At 35.5% G+C, this 16,922-nt stretch overlaps 1 protein-coding gene across 5 annotated transcripts in view; it reads left to right on the top strand.

The window, feature by feature from the left end:
- Positions 1–139: 139 nt before the first annotated feature.
- LOC106151520 (F-actin-uncapping protein LRRC16A) overlaps positions 140–16,922 on the top strand; it is a 36,377-nt gene continuing 19,594 nt past the window's right edge. For 4 of the 5 annotated variants that reach the window (XM_087011708.1, XM_087011704.1, XM_087011706.1 and 1 more), the window contains exons 1-18: positions 141–332; positions 8,363–8,460; positions 9,362–9,412; positions 10,204–10,263; positions 10,751–10,893; positions 11,101–11,269; positions 11,597–11,670; positions 12,080–12,155; positions 12,502–12,590; positions 12,821–12,915; positions 13,271–13,461; positions 13,721–13,798; positions 14,091–14,278; positions 14,545–14,696; positions 15,057–15,156; positions 15,669–15,723; positions 16,002–16,105; positions 16,649–16,786. In XM_087011708.1, the coding sequence (XP_086867834.1) occupies positions 299–332; positions 8,363–8,460; positions 9,362–9,412; positions 10,204–10,263; positions 10,751–10,893; positions 11,101–11,269; positions 11,597–11,670; positions 12,080–12,155; positions 12,502–12,590; positions 12,821–12,915; positions 13,271–13,461; positions 13,721–13,798; positions 14,091–14,278; positions 14,545–14,696; positions 15,057–15,156; positions 15,669–15,723; positions 16,002–16,105; positions 16,649–16,786 (1,895 nt within the window). In that variant the 5' untranslated portion in view covers positions 141–298. Of the gene's footprint in view, positions 333–8,362; positions 8,461–9,361; positions 9,413–10,203; positions 10,264–10,750; positions 10,894–11,100; positions 11,270–11,596; positions 11,671–12,079; positions 12,156–12,501; positions 12,591–12,820; positions 12,916–13,270; positions 13,462–13,720; positions 13,799–14,090; positions 14,279–14,544; positions 14,697–15,056; positions 15,157–15,668; positions 15,724–16,001; positions 16,106–16,648; positions 16,787–16,922 lie in introns of all 5 variants that reach the window. The other variant, XM_087011705.1, reaches the window with a different exon arrangement.

The following is a 16,922-nucleotide window of genomic DNA, read 5'->3' as shown; positions in this document are numbered from 1 at the left end:
ATTCAATATCATTTATTCAAATATTTTAATTTCGAACCAACTTATATAGTAAACGTACCATGACTATTAATTTCGATAATCTGAATATATAAAAAAATATTTGACATGATATTCAGATACTGAGTGGTCTTAGTAGTCTCGCAGATATACAGCGATGACGTCATCAAGTTGACTTCCTTTTTCGACACTCCCTCTCATTTCCGTGTTGATGTTTAGCTAAAATGAACCCCTGAGAAACTGTAATAATTGTGAATATAAGAGGAGCGGATTCGTGATATATCTGTCAATATCATCCGCTATGGCTGGCACTAATATTCCCAAAGATATTCAAGGTAAGCTGTTTTGTTTCTCACCAAAGTAAACGAATGAAATCGACCCGTCTGTTGTAGCAAAGCCTTTGCAAGTTAGTCGTGTGTTCAACCTTAAAAAAAAAACAGCAAATGCTATTTGAGATAGTGCATGCAGGCGATCTTGTGTCTGCAACTTTCACCTGCAGCAAAGAGCGTTGCGAGGTCACGATGACTAGTGTTGTCAGTATTTTTCATTTATCCTGGGGTGAAAAACGTGCAAAGATGTCTTTCTGAGGTCTTGTCTCGAAGACTCGTGCACACGTTGAAAGTGTAACTGCAGGTCATGTGCTTGCCTTTAGAAAAAAAAGATGTACACTAACAAAAGCGTGTGAGTAATATTGCTGTTGTCTAGTAATAGATAACAGTATTGTTGCCCAATAGAGATAAGATGAGAGGACAGTAATGAAATGGAATATATATCTGCTAAGGACACTTGCATTGCAAAATTGTTGTTATTAAGTGAATTGCTTGTATACCATCACACCCATAGATTTTGAAAAGGGGGGAGGTATATACAGTGTATGTGTGTTTGTGTGCAGGTATTCACATGGTTTTATTTAGGAAAGGCAAATGATCATTTAATACTAGTAGATCAAACCCATTAAATTCTATAATGTGTTTACAAATTTATGTACTGTAGAAATGGAAAATTTAAGATCAGATAAAAAGTGTCATCAGGTATCATATCAAAGAAGCAATTTATCTTCTTTTTGCAAACCTAGGTTAAATCCTCTCAAGCCATGAGCTGTTGTCATGTTTCATACTTTATCGGTTTATTATCAGTTTCATGTTACTAATCCACATGTAGAATTCATCTTCTCCATGATCCACAAAGATTCAAACTCATTTTGTAGTGCATGACTTATGCATGACTTATGCATCTTATAGTACAATTAGCTTTTTAGGTATCCTTCAGTAACTTTTGTTGCCAAGATTGAGCTCTGATTTAAGTCCTGATATATGCAAATTTCTGACACCATTATCAAGTTCAATAATTCATAGCTATATTTAAGAATCAGTTACACAATAATACAGGGAAGTCTGGGGAAAGAATAATATTGATCTCCAGTGAGCTACTATATCACTGTCAGTGAGGAGAAATATTGTATTAAGCTTTTTGGATAAGACTGTTAAATCATACAATCATATAATAGGCCAAATACTCTAAAAGATTTCATTCATTCATTTGTTTTTTGCAGCAACATGCAATTGTATATAGTTATATGTTGATTATATTCAGTTAGTTTATTCCTCTTTCGTAATCTAAATGGTAAATTGATGATTATGATAATCTGTAGCGTATTTAATCCCAGAACTGACTTTTCATGTCAGTAGTGAATATGTGACATACTAGTATAATTCAGTAGTTCTGTGAGAAATCTCTTATAAAAATATAAATTTATATGTTTATTTTTATCTAATTGGGAGTGGGAAGAGAAGTGGACCATTGTTGCAGGATCGGTTTTAAACAAAAAAAATTACATGCAGGAGAATCATTAATTAAGATAATTTAGTACTAGTAAGGTGTTTTTTCTGCTAAGACTTACTCATAACTTTGATAACCAAACTGTAAGAATTTAGTAAAATGAGTCAGCTTAGCTCATTTCTAACTGTGCAGCTAGTGACAGGGCTTTTCTCTTTGTTATGCCATTGATGGGCAGCAGAATACAGATAATTGAATAAGTAATAATCACATATCATTTTCATGTGTCATATATAAGAGATGCATGCATAATAAACTTTGCCAAGCTTGCAGGATTTTAAGTTGATGATATGCCAAAAGTTGTCACCATCGCTTTTGTATCTTCTTATCATCTTCCCAAAAGTCACAGGTGACAGTCACAAATTCATATGACTTGTCAAGTTGTCATAAATATCATATATGTTACACACTCAGTTATGATTACATAGAATATAATAAGTTAAGAAAGTCCCATTTTGTACTCTCTTTTGGTCAGTGGCATGTTATATTTTTGCCAGTTGCTACTACATATCTAAAGAATGAGAAATGTTTCCTACAGAATTTCTGTGTTAGTTTACTGTTGCCTTCAATTGTCATTTGGCTAGTTAAGAAATCAGCAAATTTGTATGACCTCATATCTTCGTAACATTCCATTACTTCCAAGATAAATGGGTCATTTGGGTAGAATAGTAACTCTGCAAACTTGAGATCTTGTTTACATAAGATGTTGTTTCTTTATCAGATTGAGGTGTTATAAAATATAAGTGTGTGAACTTCCTGGTTAATTGTGATGTCCCCTTACTTCCTGGTTGTACTGTCCCTATACTCACCATAGGTAAAATAATTTACCTGCATCTGGGGCACACAGCCATGTTGTTTGTTATCAGCAGTTACCTCTTCAGCTTATCAAATCAGTGATCATTTGTCTCTTTTGTTTTTCAGAAGTTTTTTCTTGATATTTTTTTTACAAAATGATTACTAGTATTCAGTTGGCAAAAGAGTTACAAAAGACAAAGTGAAAAGTCTGATGATCTGGGATTTTTTTTTTTTTTTTTTTTTTTTGTTAATTCATTTATGTTTACATAAAGATCCAAAAGTATATGATTGAAATGTTTTCAACAGCTATGCAGACATTTCAGATATATTTAGTAGTTTTCTTTGATGCACAAGCTTGCAAACTTTCAGTAGCACATTAGTACAGTTCATTGCTCTGCTGCTTTGATTGCCATTTTGTCTTCTGTTGTCTACCTGTCTCCTGCAGGTATGCAGTTACTTGGCACAAATCCAGTCTTACCTGTATAGAATTCTCTTCATGTTTCAACCAGAAAACAACTTGATATTTTTGTGTTCGAGTAACTATAAAAGGGGACTGTCAGACAGGAATTAAGTTGAAAAGCATAACACTGTCAGTCTTACAATTTTTTAATTACTTCACTTTTTACCAAGGCAATAGTAAAGTTTTTGAGAAAATTACACTTGCCATTGATTTGTCTTAATTAACTGGTAAAAACTGCCTAAGCCTATGACTGCTACATATTTTCTCATGTATTCCAAGTACATTATATTACTAGTACAATCTTTTAAAAGAAAAAGGGTTTGGTTATTGGATGAGGTATAAAAAAGGGCTGTGAGAAAGTGAAATAAGTTTATGAAGTATCATGTGGATTATATGTGATTATAAGGAGTGTCCTATTTGTACAGATATTACAGTCATCATAGTACCCAGGTGATAGACAGATATTGATGACATCTTAAAAAAGGTCAGTTGAGATTTTTGCTAACTAGAATGTATTTTATTTGGCTTAGGAAAATTTCATGAAACTATTGTTATTGCCTTTTACCAGTTAACCATTAATTTGATGAAGAAAATTGTGTTTTTGATAAGCAGATGAGAATAAAAAATGGGACCCAATAAAAAGTGACAGGTAAAGAAGACGCAATAGTAAACATATTTAAGGTGCAATTTTTACCAACAATGTCACCTTCATAAATGATCATAAAAATCTTGAATCCTTTTTGACTCCATTACCAGGTTCTTACTTGTAATCCATATACATGGATACCATTTGACAACTCCTAGCATACAAAACATAATGTGTTTGAAAACAAAAACCAATTGGCATTTGCCAAGGTTTTGTTGGCTTCAGATACTCAGTGTTACTGTAGATATAGATAAACTGGATGTAGTTCTGGCAGACCTCTCTCGGTCTCCTCTGTTTATGCTGGAGGGCTGTGTTAGTGGGTGAGAGGACAGGGTTTGATGTCAATTATTGTCTGCTATTAAATAGTGATTTATGATCATTAGAGGAATTCCTGTGATTAGAGGCTGGGATAATTTAGGGTTTTATTTATGCATTATCATGGTGATATTATGCACAGTTTAAATGTCTTCAGTGTTTAAGTTGTGGTCTTTTATTTAAAAATAGTGCCTTTTATTTTTTTCTTCACACTCTTAGTCTGTATTTAAGTGATTTATGTTTAAATGCCTAACTTGCAGCACAGTTTGCATTACTAAAGTTACTTACATACATTCAACTAGCTACTTACATGAGCATGCTTGGGATCCTAATATAGTAGTTAGGGAAAGAACATTATCAGTGGTCAAAATGGGTGCTAGCCAAGAAACAAAGAGCAAGTAAAAGTAGGCACATGATTACTAGTACACACATTAGGGTCACACTGAAGGCCCTCTTTCCAGTACAACAGTTAAGAGTTGGAGAAAAAGACCTGTCAAGAACACACCCCTTCAAGAATGGATATACACACCCACCCCACCCCTCCCCCCCAGTGCTTGATTAGATATATCTCTCAGTTGGTTACTTGTTTTATGATAGATGAACCTTTGGACCTGGAAGTATTGATTTTTACTTGTAGATTGCCCTCCATAATTAAAAATGGAGCTTGGGGAATGTGTATGTGTGTGTGTGTGTGTGTGTGTGGGGGGGGGGGGGGGGGGGTCTAGTTTTGAAAATTTAGAATTGATGAAGGTTATGGTTTTCCCTATTCTTAAATTAAAGGAGAGGGGGGGGGGCTAGCAGCAGGGAATTTTTTTTTTTTTTTTTTTTTTTTTTTGTAAATTGGTGCAGTATATTTAGACTATTTGAAGTATTTCTAACATTCTTATTAATTACAGAAATAGGTGTGTATTTTCAAGAGTTGTTACAGTACAAGTATACATAAGATTGGGCACCCCTGTCCACTCAGAGTATTCCAGAACTCTGAATTTTCACTCCAAGATTGCAGTGCAATATCAGCATGAATTGTGGTAATTTAAGAAAATTGTTTTTATACCCGGTACCTAAAAATTTACAAATACTAGTAGGATGGAGGCTGTGTTCATAGCCAAATATCTGAGGTCAGTCTAAAAAGTCAAATCCATGCCATGTCTTAGGCATATTAAAATGGCTTCATACACCATGATGTGACAGTGGGATGTGACAAACTACAATAAGGTGCAACTATAATTGACCAAAACTATATAATGCTGTGTCCTAAGGAGTGTATGGGCTCATATTTAGATAATCTGATACCAGCTCTGGTACACATTTATAACTTTATACAGTGCTTTAAATTGACTGCAAAGTATTGGGGGTACCTTAAAGCCTATGTGGTAAAACAGTGGAAGGACTTTTTCTTTGCCATTTGACATCATCTGAACAGTAGGTATTTTACTACTTTCAAACAAAAATGATATTTCTAAGCCATCTAAGGTTACCAAATTGATTACTGGTATGAGGATAATAGTGTGTGAAGGTTAGCAATTATAATTTTTGCAACAAGCTATAACCTAACATTAAATACAAGACAAAGTGTGGCACTATCTCTAGAGATGTATCCTGCTTCAATCCACAGCAAACATTTTTATCTCTTCTTGGAAACATCATGTTTCTCTACGTATCTGTTTATCGTTAAGTCTATCTGCAGGATAGGTAAAAAAAAAAAACCTGATAAGGTGGACTTGGTAAACTGATTTAGTCATCCATTTTTTTGTTGGAGCATACTGAATTGTCCAGTGGCAGGTAGGCTTGTCTTTGACAAATACATAGGTTTATAGCAACAAATGTATACCTAATGCAGGATATGATGCAGCTGTAATTTGTACAGTCTTATGATTTAGTGGTTTATTATACACACTTGGGATGCAGTAAGACTGTAAAGTTTTCAAATAAGAGTGTGATCACAATGAATCTATCATACTAGTGCTAGCTACTGTGCACTAACTACACAGGGGCTCTCGTTGAATTGAATCAGGTTGATAGACTAACGTGCCTCCTCATGACGATGAGTAGAATATAGAAAAGCTGGTGATTATACAAGTACTTCTGTTGCAAACAAGAGGAGGCATATTAGACCCCATTCCCAGAGATAGATCGATCCAAACTAGATCGACCTAACTCCCCGGGGGTTCAAGCTAAATAGCTGTCAGCTGAGCAGGCGCGAAAGTTAATTACCACCTTACAGCTTGTAGTAGGCGGTACGGACATTTAAGCCGGATTATCTGACAGTAATCTAGTGAGACTCCCCACAGGGATAGATCGATCTAAAATCTATGGGAATAGAGCCTTAGAAACAAGGGGACGCCTGCTAGTCTGTTAATATGATTGCATTCAGCAAGAGTCCCCGTGCAGTTCAGGGGCAGCAGCTAGTATAACAGATTCATTGTAAACGCGACCTTAGACTGCATGATACATGGTGTCATCATGGCAGACAACTAAATTATTTCGCCAGCAGGTCATCTGTGTGCGAAGTGAGGATTATTGCGGGAACCCACTGTGCCACAAGAAATTTCATTTCTGCTTATAATTAGTTTTGTCAATTGGTAGTTCATTTTAGCTGAGCACCAGTTTTGTTATGGGAGAGATTGACAAAAATGATACATCTAGGTCCACCCATTGTTTCTTCCTGAAAGAGGTGAAAAGACTATATTCCATACATACTAGTATTACAAGAGGCCCCAAATTACTCCAGTTGAAATCATGCAACCTGGGAAAGGTGTGAATGTGTGTGTGTGTTTGGGGGGGGGGGGGGGGGGGTAAGCAGATTTTAGATTTTTCCCACTCCCTCCTTAGAGGTTTCCACATCTGGAAATCTTTCCCTAGAAGTGCCCTCAACCAGGTTCATTCTTCATTTCAGATATTCACAGTATTTCTCTGGCTAGTCACTAGCTGAGCTGGGCATATGTCTGTACAAAATGATGTCATCCCCCAGCTGGCCTCTGGTAAAGAATGCCCAACATGGCTGTTAACACACTGTTGTCCAATGTCCCACAACCCACGCTGATGTTAAAGAGTTTCCATTTTCCAGTCAAGCACCCAAAATATTTATTTTCTTTTTCTCTCATTCTTACATGCTGAGTACAAGCTGGTTTTACAAATTACACTATTTTTATTAGCCTTGTTCTGCATTTCAAGAATAAATATTTGGCAACTACAGTAAATGTTGTATACTAACCCCCACATAAGTAATACCACGTGATTAGCAAGGTTGACATTCCAATTGCATTACAGCACCATTGAACCCAACATATCTTTTGAATTATGTAACAGTTTTTGCCTGAAATTCTACAGCAGCTTGGAGCAGGACCCTGGGTCTCTGTACTGTGATTGTAAGTTTGCTGTAACTTCTCAAAAGATGAAACTTAGATTACTTAATGTTGGTAAAATCTGTGTGCACTTGTGGCAGCATATCATGAGCCATCAGAAAAAGTAAGATTTTTAAAAATTATGTAGAATAATGGAAAAGACATGTTAATTTCAGAGTGCATGTGCTAGTATATAAGATCACACTCTACTGACCAGTACCATGCACAGTGAATCAGCTCAGGTCTCTTCTCTTTGGTGTCTGGCACTGTCGTTATATTGAATATTTGAATATTTGGATTTTACTGTACAGCAGGGGCGGATCCAGAGATATTTTCTGACAGTCTTCCAAATTATCTTTGTTGATCTATCCACCATTTTTGACCGTCTTCTGACAGAAAAAATTAGATACCCCTCAATGTAAACTTAAAAATCTGACCGTCTTCTGGAAGACCCAGAAGACGGCCTAAATCCGCCCCTGGTACATATACATATTCCCAGTCGTACAGTCCATAGGCTGTATTCTTGTGGTGCAGTGTCTGGTGAAAGACAAAACTATGATCTTAAAAAAAATAATGTCAAATACTAGTAGGCTGTCACACAGAGTTCTACAAGTTTGCATTATATATATGTATAAATCGGAAACTTTGAGACCAGAAAATTTGTTTTAGTTAAGGGAACACTAAAGTTAGCTAGTCTTCATAAATTCAGCTAATATTAAGGGAAAATATATATCCATAACAGTTGTTCAAAATAATGATAAATCAATTGATGAGGTGACAAGTCAGAGGAAGTCTGTTGTATAACTTTGCTTTTTCTGCTAAGTAGCATGACTATTTGCATTGAAGTTCTCCGACTTTTGTATTGATCTGCCAGTAAGCTGAATTGCTACTGAGTCTCTCTTTCTCTTTCTCTTTCTCACTCTCTCTCATTATTCATTTATTAATCCTATTTTCTGTGTGCCCTTCCAGACAGCATGCGTGAGGTGCTGGACAAGAAGGTCAAGGTGGCCATCAAGAGGATGATGAAGATGGAGACCAAGGGAGACAAGACTGAAACCAAAGTCCTCGTAAGTTAGAGGGTCCATACAGTGTGTATGTTCATATGTGTGTGCATGCATGATTGCTTGTGTGTCAGAGAGAGAGAGAGAGAGAGAGAGAGAGAGAGAGATTGTACATACATAACACCTCTGCATTGGCATATCAGAAGACTAAGATTCAAGATGCACTATGATCACTTGCACAGGAGTGTGAGCAGTCAACTTGTTATTTTATCATAATTATTGATGTTTGATAATTGTTTAGCACTTTACATAGAAACCTGAGTAGATTAGAAATAACATTCTGCTAATGAAAAAAGTTTTTCTTCATAATATTAATGGGAATTTAGTCCATTGTTGCTTCCTGTGGTAAAATGTATATCAAGCTTTAGAATTGCTGTCTTTGGCTTACTGGGTTACAGTAATTATACACCCCTCTAAATGGGCAAGTCTTGGTAATGGAACAGAGTTGGGATGACTCATTCATTTCCTAGGCAGTGATTTGTGTGTATTATGATGTCTGATTTGTTTTGAGTAGTGCACTTAAATATTGCTGTTATTAATAATTGATATCAGAAGTATTATGCCTGAATCGATTTGTAAACAGCAAAAACATTTATCATTCATGCCTGTATGAAGTAGTATGAAGCATATAACATAAATTATCATTACTGGCAAAAGTGTAAACAAAACGAATTCATTTTTGAAAACACTTGAAAAGAGTAATTCTATGCAAACTAAGTGCACCTTAATTAATTTAAAGACACTGTAACATTATAACTGGAAAGAATTTTATTTATCAACTCTGTAATATTGTAACTGGCAGAGCTGTTTACAGATATATATATATATATATTTGCTAATGTGATATTACTAGTACATGCAAATACTTTAAAAAGCTTCACTTTTCTCTTTTGCTTGCTTCCCTAAGGCCTTCACTGCCTGTCGGTTGTATGTAATGGCAGCCAAAGTCCCATCTAAGGTAAGTATGTATAGTTAAATTGATTTCTGTGTTGTAAAGACATTTGTATATTTATTCATAACTGACATTTTTTCATGAGATACCAAACTTTCTTCATTGTTGAATGTGGTGCCATTCCAAATAGTTTAGTTGGTAATGTAAATTTTTTTTTATATATGACTGCATTTTGTGGATTTTAATTTGAATTGAATAAAGGAAATAACCTGCATCTTATTTCTTGAAGTATGGTTACCGTAATGACTCCATAAATTTGAACATTGGGAATTAATAACCTTCTCCCCAAAAGTTAAAGATTAGAAAAAGGGGGCAAGTTTGAAAATTGACTAAGCAATAATCTCATTTCATGTTATGTCATATTTGCAAGCAGAATAGATTGTGTGAAATAATGCAACTCATGGTAAACTCATGGTATCAGGTATAATACATATGTACTCATGCAGTACAGAGACTAGTAACATATGTGCTAATTACTAGATCTTTTAAATGGGCAAAAAAAAAAAATCAAAATCCAGTTACATAATTTTATAATCACAAAAATAATATTTTTATATAGCATTTGTGGTGCTTTTACTGCATAGAATAAAACTATAAAGCAGCCTCTTTTTAATAATGTTCATGTTGTAACCACTCAATAAGAATGTTCTAATTCTAAGAAATTAGGACTTAAAAAATACAGCATCTGTAAAATTCACCCCCTCCCCCCAATAGAAAAGATCTAGTAATTACCATACTAATACAGTAGGGAACAATAGAAAAGAAAATCCAATGAAACCCTATTTGTTTACTTATAGATTGACCTTAGTGTCCATTACCTGGACATCCAGAACATAGAAAGCAAGAAACAAAACCAGGTAAGTCAGGCCAGAGGTATGTTGAACAAAGACTTAAACACTTTTTGTACCAAACATTTTGGTCAACTTCAAATTGGAAAATAAATCTTGTTCCAACTACTGCTGTAGTGCATTCAAATAAAGTAAGTATTGAACTTAATCATAAGTCATTTATGTCTTTCTATGAAATGAGAATAATTTTCCTTTTATTGGACTACTGAAAGATATTTCTTGGGCCAAAAATCCTGCAGACTAAAAATATAAAAACCAAACTTGAGGCTAAAGGACTTTTTTGAAGCCAGGCCCAGATGTACAATTATGAGGCCAAATATTCCTGGGTGTAAGCAGACTCTGAAATGTAAAGTAAAACCTCATACTAAGGACTTCTTTCCAATTATTCACCTATTGTTCTACGTAGATTGATCCAACTTTGCAGGGACTCACGTTGAATGCTATTAGATTGACAGATAAACATGCCATGGATGATCAATTATTGGTTCTATTTCAGCTATGTTTGACAGTGTCACCCAAGGGAGGAGCATCTCAGACCTTGACCTTCCACACATTACAACCTCAGACTGAGGAGGTGGATCACATGATCACACATATAGGGACCACACTGAAGGCCATCTTTCCAACACAACAGTTAGAGTGAGTGGACAGTACATAATATTATAAGAAATATACAGAAATAGAAGTCTATTTAAAACCCTAGCACATAATCTGTAAAGTCAGATTAAGTATCTAGTACATAAACTGTAAAGTCAGATTAAGTCCCAGTACATAAACTGTAAAGTCAGATTAAATGCAAAAATCTAAATTTTCTATTGTGATTTATGAAAACTTTTATCTATCTAGGAAAATGATCAACAAAATAGAAGTGACTCCCCCAGACAGAATAAAAACCATGTATGACATGATCAAAGACATAGAGGGACGAGACAGAGGGCCTTGTGGGGGCTTCTCTCATATGTATGCATGCATGTGCGACTACCACGAACTGCCTTTCAGGGATGAAGTGGCCTGGGTGAGTTAACTTTGAAAAATGCATAGTGGATCTCGTTATTGTTGCCATTTTGCATATGCTGTATGTACACGTTTGTATTCCCATATACCATGCATATGCATATGTGTATCCTTATGTGTATATACAGTTGTATGGTATATACGCATGTATACCACTGCTGAAAATTTGCCTTTATGAAAGACTGGTCTTGGAGCTCTCATTCTGAATGAGAATTCAGCTGTCTAAGCAGAATTCTGTGCAATTTGAGTGGTATTCTGGGTGGACTATGTGCTGTTGACAATGCAGTTTGCTAGAATTGCACTCATCACTAGTTTTATATGATTTCAGGATGTAGATACCATCTACTTGTCCCAGGATAGCAAGGAGCTGACACTGTGTGACTTTGACCATATAGACAACAGGTAGGTAAGGCATGGAGACATGTTTGTCACAGTGAATTCTTGCCAGATGCTTTAAAAACATTTTAATTTGGTAAAGTAATATTAAATAATTATATGGTGATAAGTGCAAACTTTTTAAAACATATTAATCATTGATGTTGATCAGATGTTTGCTTTGCTAGATTATCTTGGGAAATTTCAAGTCAAAGATGAGCCCTGGTTGCGATATTTGTGGATTGTGACATTGTGTTAGTTGTGTTCAAAGTGGCAGTGTGTTGGATTTTGTCACCAAAAGTTTTAAAAAACTTGACAACAAACACAATATCAAGTCACTGAAAATACATAACAAAATAAATAAAATATCATATTTGTATATACAATATACAGTATATTATATATACATCATATTTATATATTTTTGTAACTTCAGAGATTTAGTTCCTATTATCTCTGCACTGGAGCACAACTCCTGGTTTACCAAGCTGAATGCTTCCAACACTAAACTGGTAAGAAATATAAGTATAATTTTTGTTATCAGCCAAATGACTGATTCAGAAATTATAGTTCAGCAAACTAAGTTGAAGTCCGAGTATATGAGAAGCAATAGTGTGAGAAGTAAAATGGTGGAAGATGTTTTTAAATTCATACTACCTTGTTACATAAGCTGGAAGCTATGGTAACTTTTTGCCTTAAGAAACAGTTACATGGAGGTGTCTTTACAAGAACAGGCATGCATGTGTGCAGCTGCACACACACACATACACGCACACACAGTGAAGATTATTTATAAGGCTTGAAAAGAAACTTTCCAGCTCTCTCAATAAGGCCTTTCTGCACAACTGATGTTTCCAGGTCCCTGAAGCTCAAGTAGAAGTACTGAAGGTGATGAGGAAGAACACATGTATAGAAGAGCTGTATCTTAGCAGTGTGGGCCTGAAAGGGTGAGAAATTGACTTTTGGAAATATGTTAGATTTAAAGCATAACAATGACAATAGATGGGGATTGAAAGAACCCTGTTTTTTTTTTTTTTTTTTTTTTTGAAAAGGTCTGCACCGTCTCTTTAAGATTCAGTCTGGGGACACAGCAAGAGACCTTTAAGCCTTTTTGGCTCTTTTGATAAAATTGTCTGATTTGTGTTTAAATTCTCTCCCCCTTTGTCATTTTTTTCAGTGACTTTGTCCAGAAGCTTTCTGTAGCAATAATTGCCAATAGTGGGACATCCCTGACCATGTTAGATTTGTCAAACAATCCCATTGAAGACAGAGGTAAGTGCTCATGTAGGGGACATTATATATATATAAATTAGAGATGTGAGTATGTTTTCCATCAAGTTCTGTTTCAAGTTTTTAGACCTGTTATTGTTATGCAAATTTACCTATGGTCTGCCCTGCTTTGTAGAATACAGACATCAGAATCTGTTATTCTAGTAACCCCTGACTAGCAGAGAAGTTACCCATTATCAGTGCAATGTGAAAAAAAAAATCCAAAAGCACAGAGCCCAGTGTTTATTCAAATAGGGGTAATAGCTTACAAATTGAAGAAGCAGCAGTACCTGACATAATTATGTTATTTGCACAATATGTCACTGCAGCATCAGTTAATCAAAGTCAATAATTCCAGGTATCAATCACCTGTGTGGACCAGTCAGTAAGCTGCCCAAGGGACTGACCTACCTGAACCTGGCTAAGACCGGGATGACCGCTAAGGGGGCCAACCGCCTGGCTGAGGCTCTGAGTTCAAACAAGTTCATGCCAACCAATCTCACATATCTTCTGTTGGCTGAGAACTCATTCAAAGGAGAGGAAGTTACAGTAAGCTTTTTTTAATTGCAAATAGTTGTGCTAGGATTTTGAGCATCTGCATTTTCAACTGAAATTTACAGACTTTTTTGTCCTTATGTGTTAACCTATATTTATTTGTTAAATATTAGCAAAAAATTAGAGTTACCATCTGATCCCAGGAGTTATCAAAATAAACTTGACAGTTCTGAAAGAAATTGATGCTGCTTTTAGCATTTGAAAATATAATACAATACAATAGCTATATGGATATTCAATCTTTCCCTTTCAGAATCTTTACAACTTCCTGGCTCAGCCCAATGCTATAATTCATCTAGACCTGTCAAGCACAGAGGTTGCCCTAGAACTGGTAAGATTAAATATATAGAAATAAACTTCAGTAGCAAAAACATTTGTTATATTTTAAGGGTAAAAGTTAATTCTTAAAATTAATGTGTTTTCTGTCTAATGTTGTTTTGGGGACTTGATCACATGACTTGTTGTCAGTGTGAGCTTTGGATTATGTACTGAATGCCCTTTAAAGAAGGGTTGGCATGTCCTGCCTCAAAGGTGGGAAAACGTGTTGAGTCTAATTGGAAGTGAGCTCATTTTTAACATCATTGCACAAGAGATGATGAAAAACCTTTCATTTTTATCTTCAGGTAATGGGGGCTCTTCTGAGAGGTTGTTGTCAAAACCTGGTCACGCTAAACTTGGCACACAACAGCTACAGCTACAAACGCAGCAAGGATGTGCAAGTGCCTATTACCTGGAAGCAGTTCTTTGCTAGTGCAATCTCCCTGAAATATCTGAACATGTCAGACTGCAAGCTGCCACCAGAGGCTCTCAAGTAGGTGTCATGTAGCTCTCTCTCTCTCTCTCTCTCTCTCTTTCTTCATATGTCTAAACCAATTTTGAGATTATAAAATATTCATCAAATATTTACTGTGATCATATTCAAATGCTTTAAAAGGATTCAAGCTACAACACAAAATATTTAAAGTACAGTAACACTGCATCACAAGGGTTACTGGGTTCATTATTTTCCATTCTTTTTCACTTTCATATACTTTTTCAAAACACTTCTGACTGGATTGTTACTTTGTTTATTTTCAGGTCTCTACTGTTAGGTATTGGTGTCAACAAAAATTTGTCAGATGTTCATTTAGACCTCAGCTGCAATGATTTACGCTCCCCTGGTGCTACCATGATAGAGAGCTGTATAGCAGACATTCCAAATATTACTAGCCTAGATATCAGTGATAACAGTAAGAAACCATATTTTAAATTGAATTTAGTTGTTTTTTTACTTTTATTTAATTAAAAAATTACATTTAAATGTAAATCATACATGTAACTTTCAGTGTTGCATTTATGTGTATTCTATAATGGTGTCCTAGCCACAGTGCTACTTTGTACGTATAGCAGTGTCAGATTTTACACAGTCGCATCTCTGGCTGTGACACAGCCATAGTAATGTAAAGTTTGTAATAATGGTACATCTGTAGTAGCCTCATGGACATACGCATGTTAGTGCAACTGGTAAAGTGGCACATGGCAGTGTCACATCCATGACAGGATGTGTTCTTAGACTTATTACCTTTACTCGTATGTTTGTTTTTCTTCAGATTTTGACCAAGACATAGAGAGAGTTTGCCGCTGGATTCAAAGGAACCGTAGCATAAAACATTTGGCTATTGGGAAGAACTTCAACAGTGTGAAGCCAAAGTAAGCTCTTACCTATCCTGTCTGTCTTTTGTCTTTATTCGACATCTGATGGTATCAGTCAGTGATTTAAACTCCTAACTTTCTAATATATCAGAGGGTTTCTATTTGTATTTCCAACATCTTTCCTCAATAATCTCCTCCATTAAGACGAGGAAAAAATCATTTTTGTACCTATCCCAGCCCTCCTCCCCTCCCACCCCTCTATACTTGATAATATCCTACATCAGGCAGTGTAAATACAGACAAGTACCCTGAGTATCCTATGTTGATAATGCAGACATGTACCTTGATTATCCTATATTGATAATACAGACATGCACCCTGAGTATCCAGTATTGATAATACAGACATATACCCCGATTATAACATATTGATAATACAGATGTACCCTGAGTGCCCTATATTGATTATACAGACATGCACCCTGATTATCCTGTATTGATAATACAGATGCATCCTGACTATCCTATATTAATAATACAGACATGTACCCTGAGTATCCTATATTCCAGATATATGCACCAGGTGCTGGACTCTGTGGTGCAAGTCATACAGGAAGAAGAATCAGTGAGTGCCTATTGCCAGAGTTTTTTGATGTAGTGCTTGTAATAAATAGTTTTTGGAGCAAAAAAATAAAGAGAGAATGAAAGATTAATAAACACTGCAACATTATCATCTGTGCTTCAGTTTATTGCCAATAAACATAACACAACATTCTTGTTACAAATATTACATGTAGCTTAGATTGGGTTAAACCTACTTAAAAATGGAAGAAAGTTTTAATTTGTCTATGAATTGTGTATTTTTCACCTGTTAAATGATTGATATTGTGTTTCCTCTTCCAGCCAATAGAAAGTCTTTCTCTGGCAGACTCCAAACTCAAGCTAGATACAGCAGTCATTATCAATGCCTTGGGCAGCAACAGCACCCTCAAGACACTGGATATCAGGTACACTGGCACTGACCACTGTTTACTGAACTTTGCTCACTGACCACTGTTTACTGACCACTGTTCACTGAGAATTGTTTAGCAAAAAAAGATTGGCCAGATTAACTGGAACATTTTTTGACAAATCAAACTTTTGAACAAGATCATTGCATACTTTACAGAATGTCATTTGATGCTTTATGTTCTTTATCAAGCAGAATACTGTATGTGTAGTGAGGATCTGAAATTTGCTTTTTACTATAATTAAAATGAGTCCAGACTGGTATTCGTGTATCATTTAAAAAATAATTTTTAATTTGTTTTTGCTGGTATGTTGTGGTCATACATGGAATAGGATGATGTTGTATGTCAAAGACATCTTCAATGTTGACAGAAAACTGTTAAAGCCTGTGAAATATGAATAAATTACAGAAAGTCAAAAACTTAATAATAAGCGAAAGATCTAAATTTTACAGTTATTGTTGTTTACTAAGCTAATCATTCCAAGTGTTTGAGCAAAATGTGATGGTAGTTTGACCTTACAGTTTCCATTCTCTGTTTTAGTGGCAACAATATGGGTGACTTTGGTGCCAGGATGTTGGCCAAAGCACTACAGATCAACACGAAGCTGACGGCTTTAGTCTGGGACAAGAACAACACAACTGTGCAAGGATTTGAAGACATAGCAGCTGCTTTGCAAAAGTAGGTTATGGAGCATAATTGGAAGTGTCTCCCTTAGATATTTTAGTAGAGTTACACTGGCTGGGTTATGCTTACTAACTGTGATAGTATCAGGTTCTTTCTGCATTCAATATTTTTTGTCCATGATGTCACCAAG

Source organism: Lingula anatina, chromosome 4 (assembly GCF_051362555.1).
Source record: "Lingula anatina isolate TDL-2025a chromosome 4, LinAna3.0, whole genome shotgun sequence".
Classification (NCBI taxonomy): Eukaryota; Metazoa; Brachiopoda; class Lingulata; order Lingulida; family Lingulidae; genus Lingula; species Lingula anatina.
This window is presented reverse-complemented; position numbering and strand designations above follow the sequence as displayed.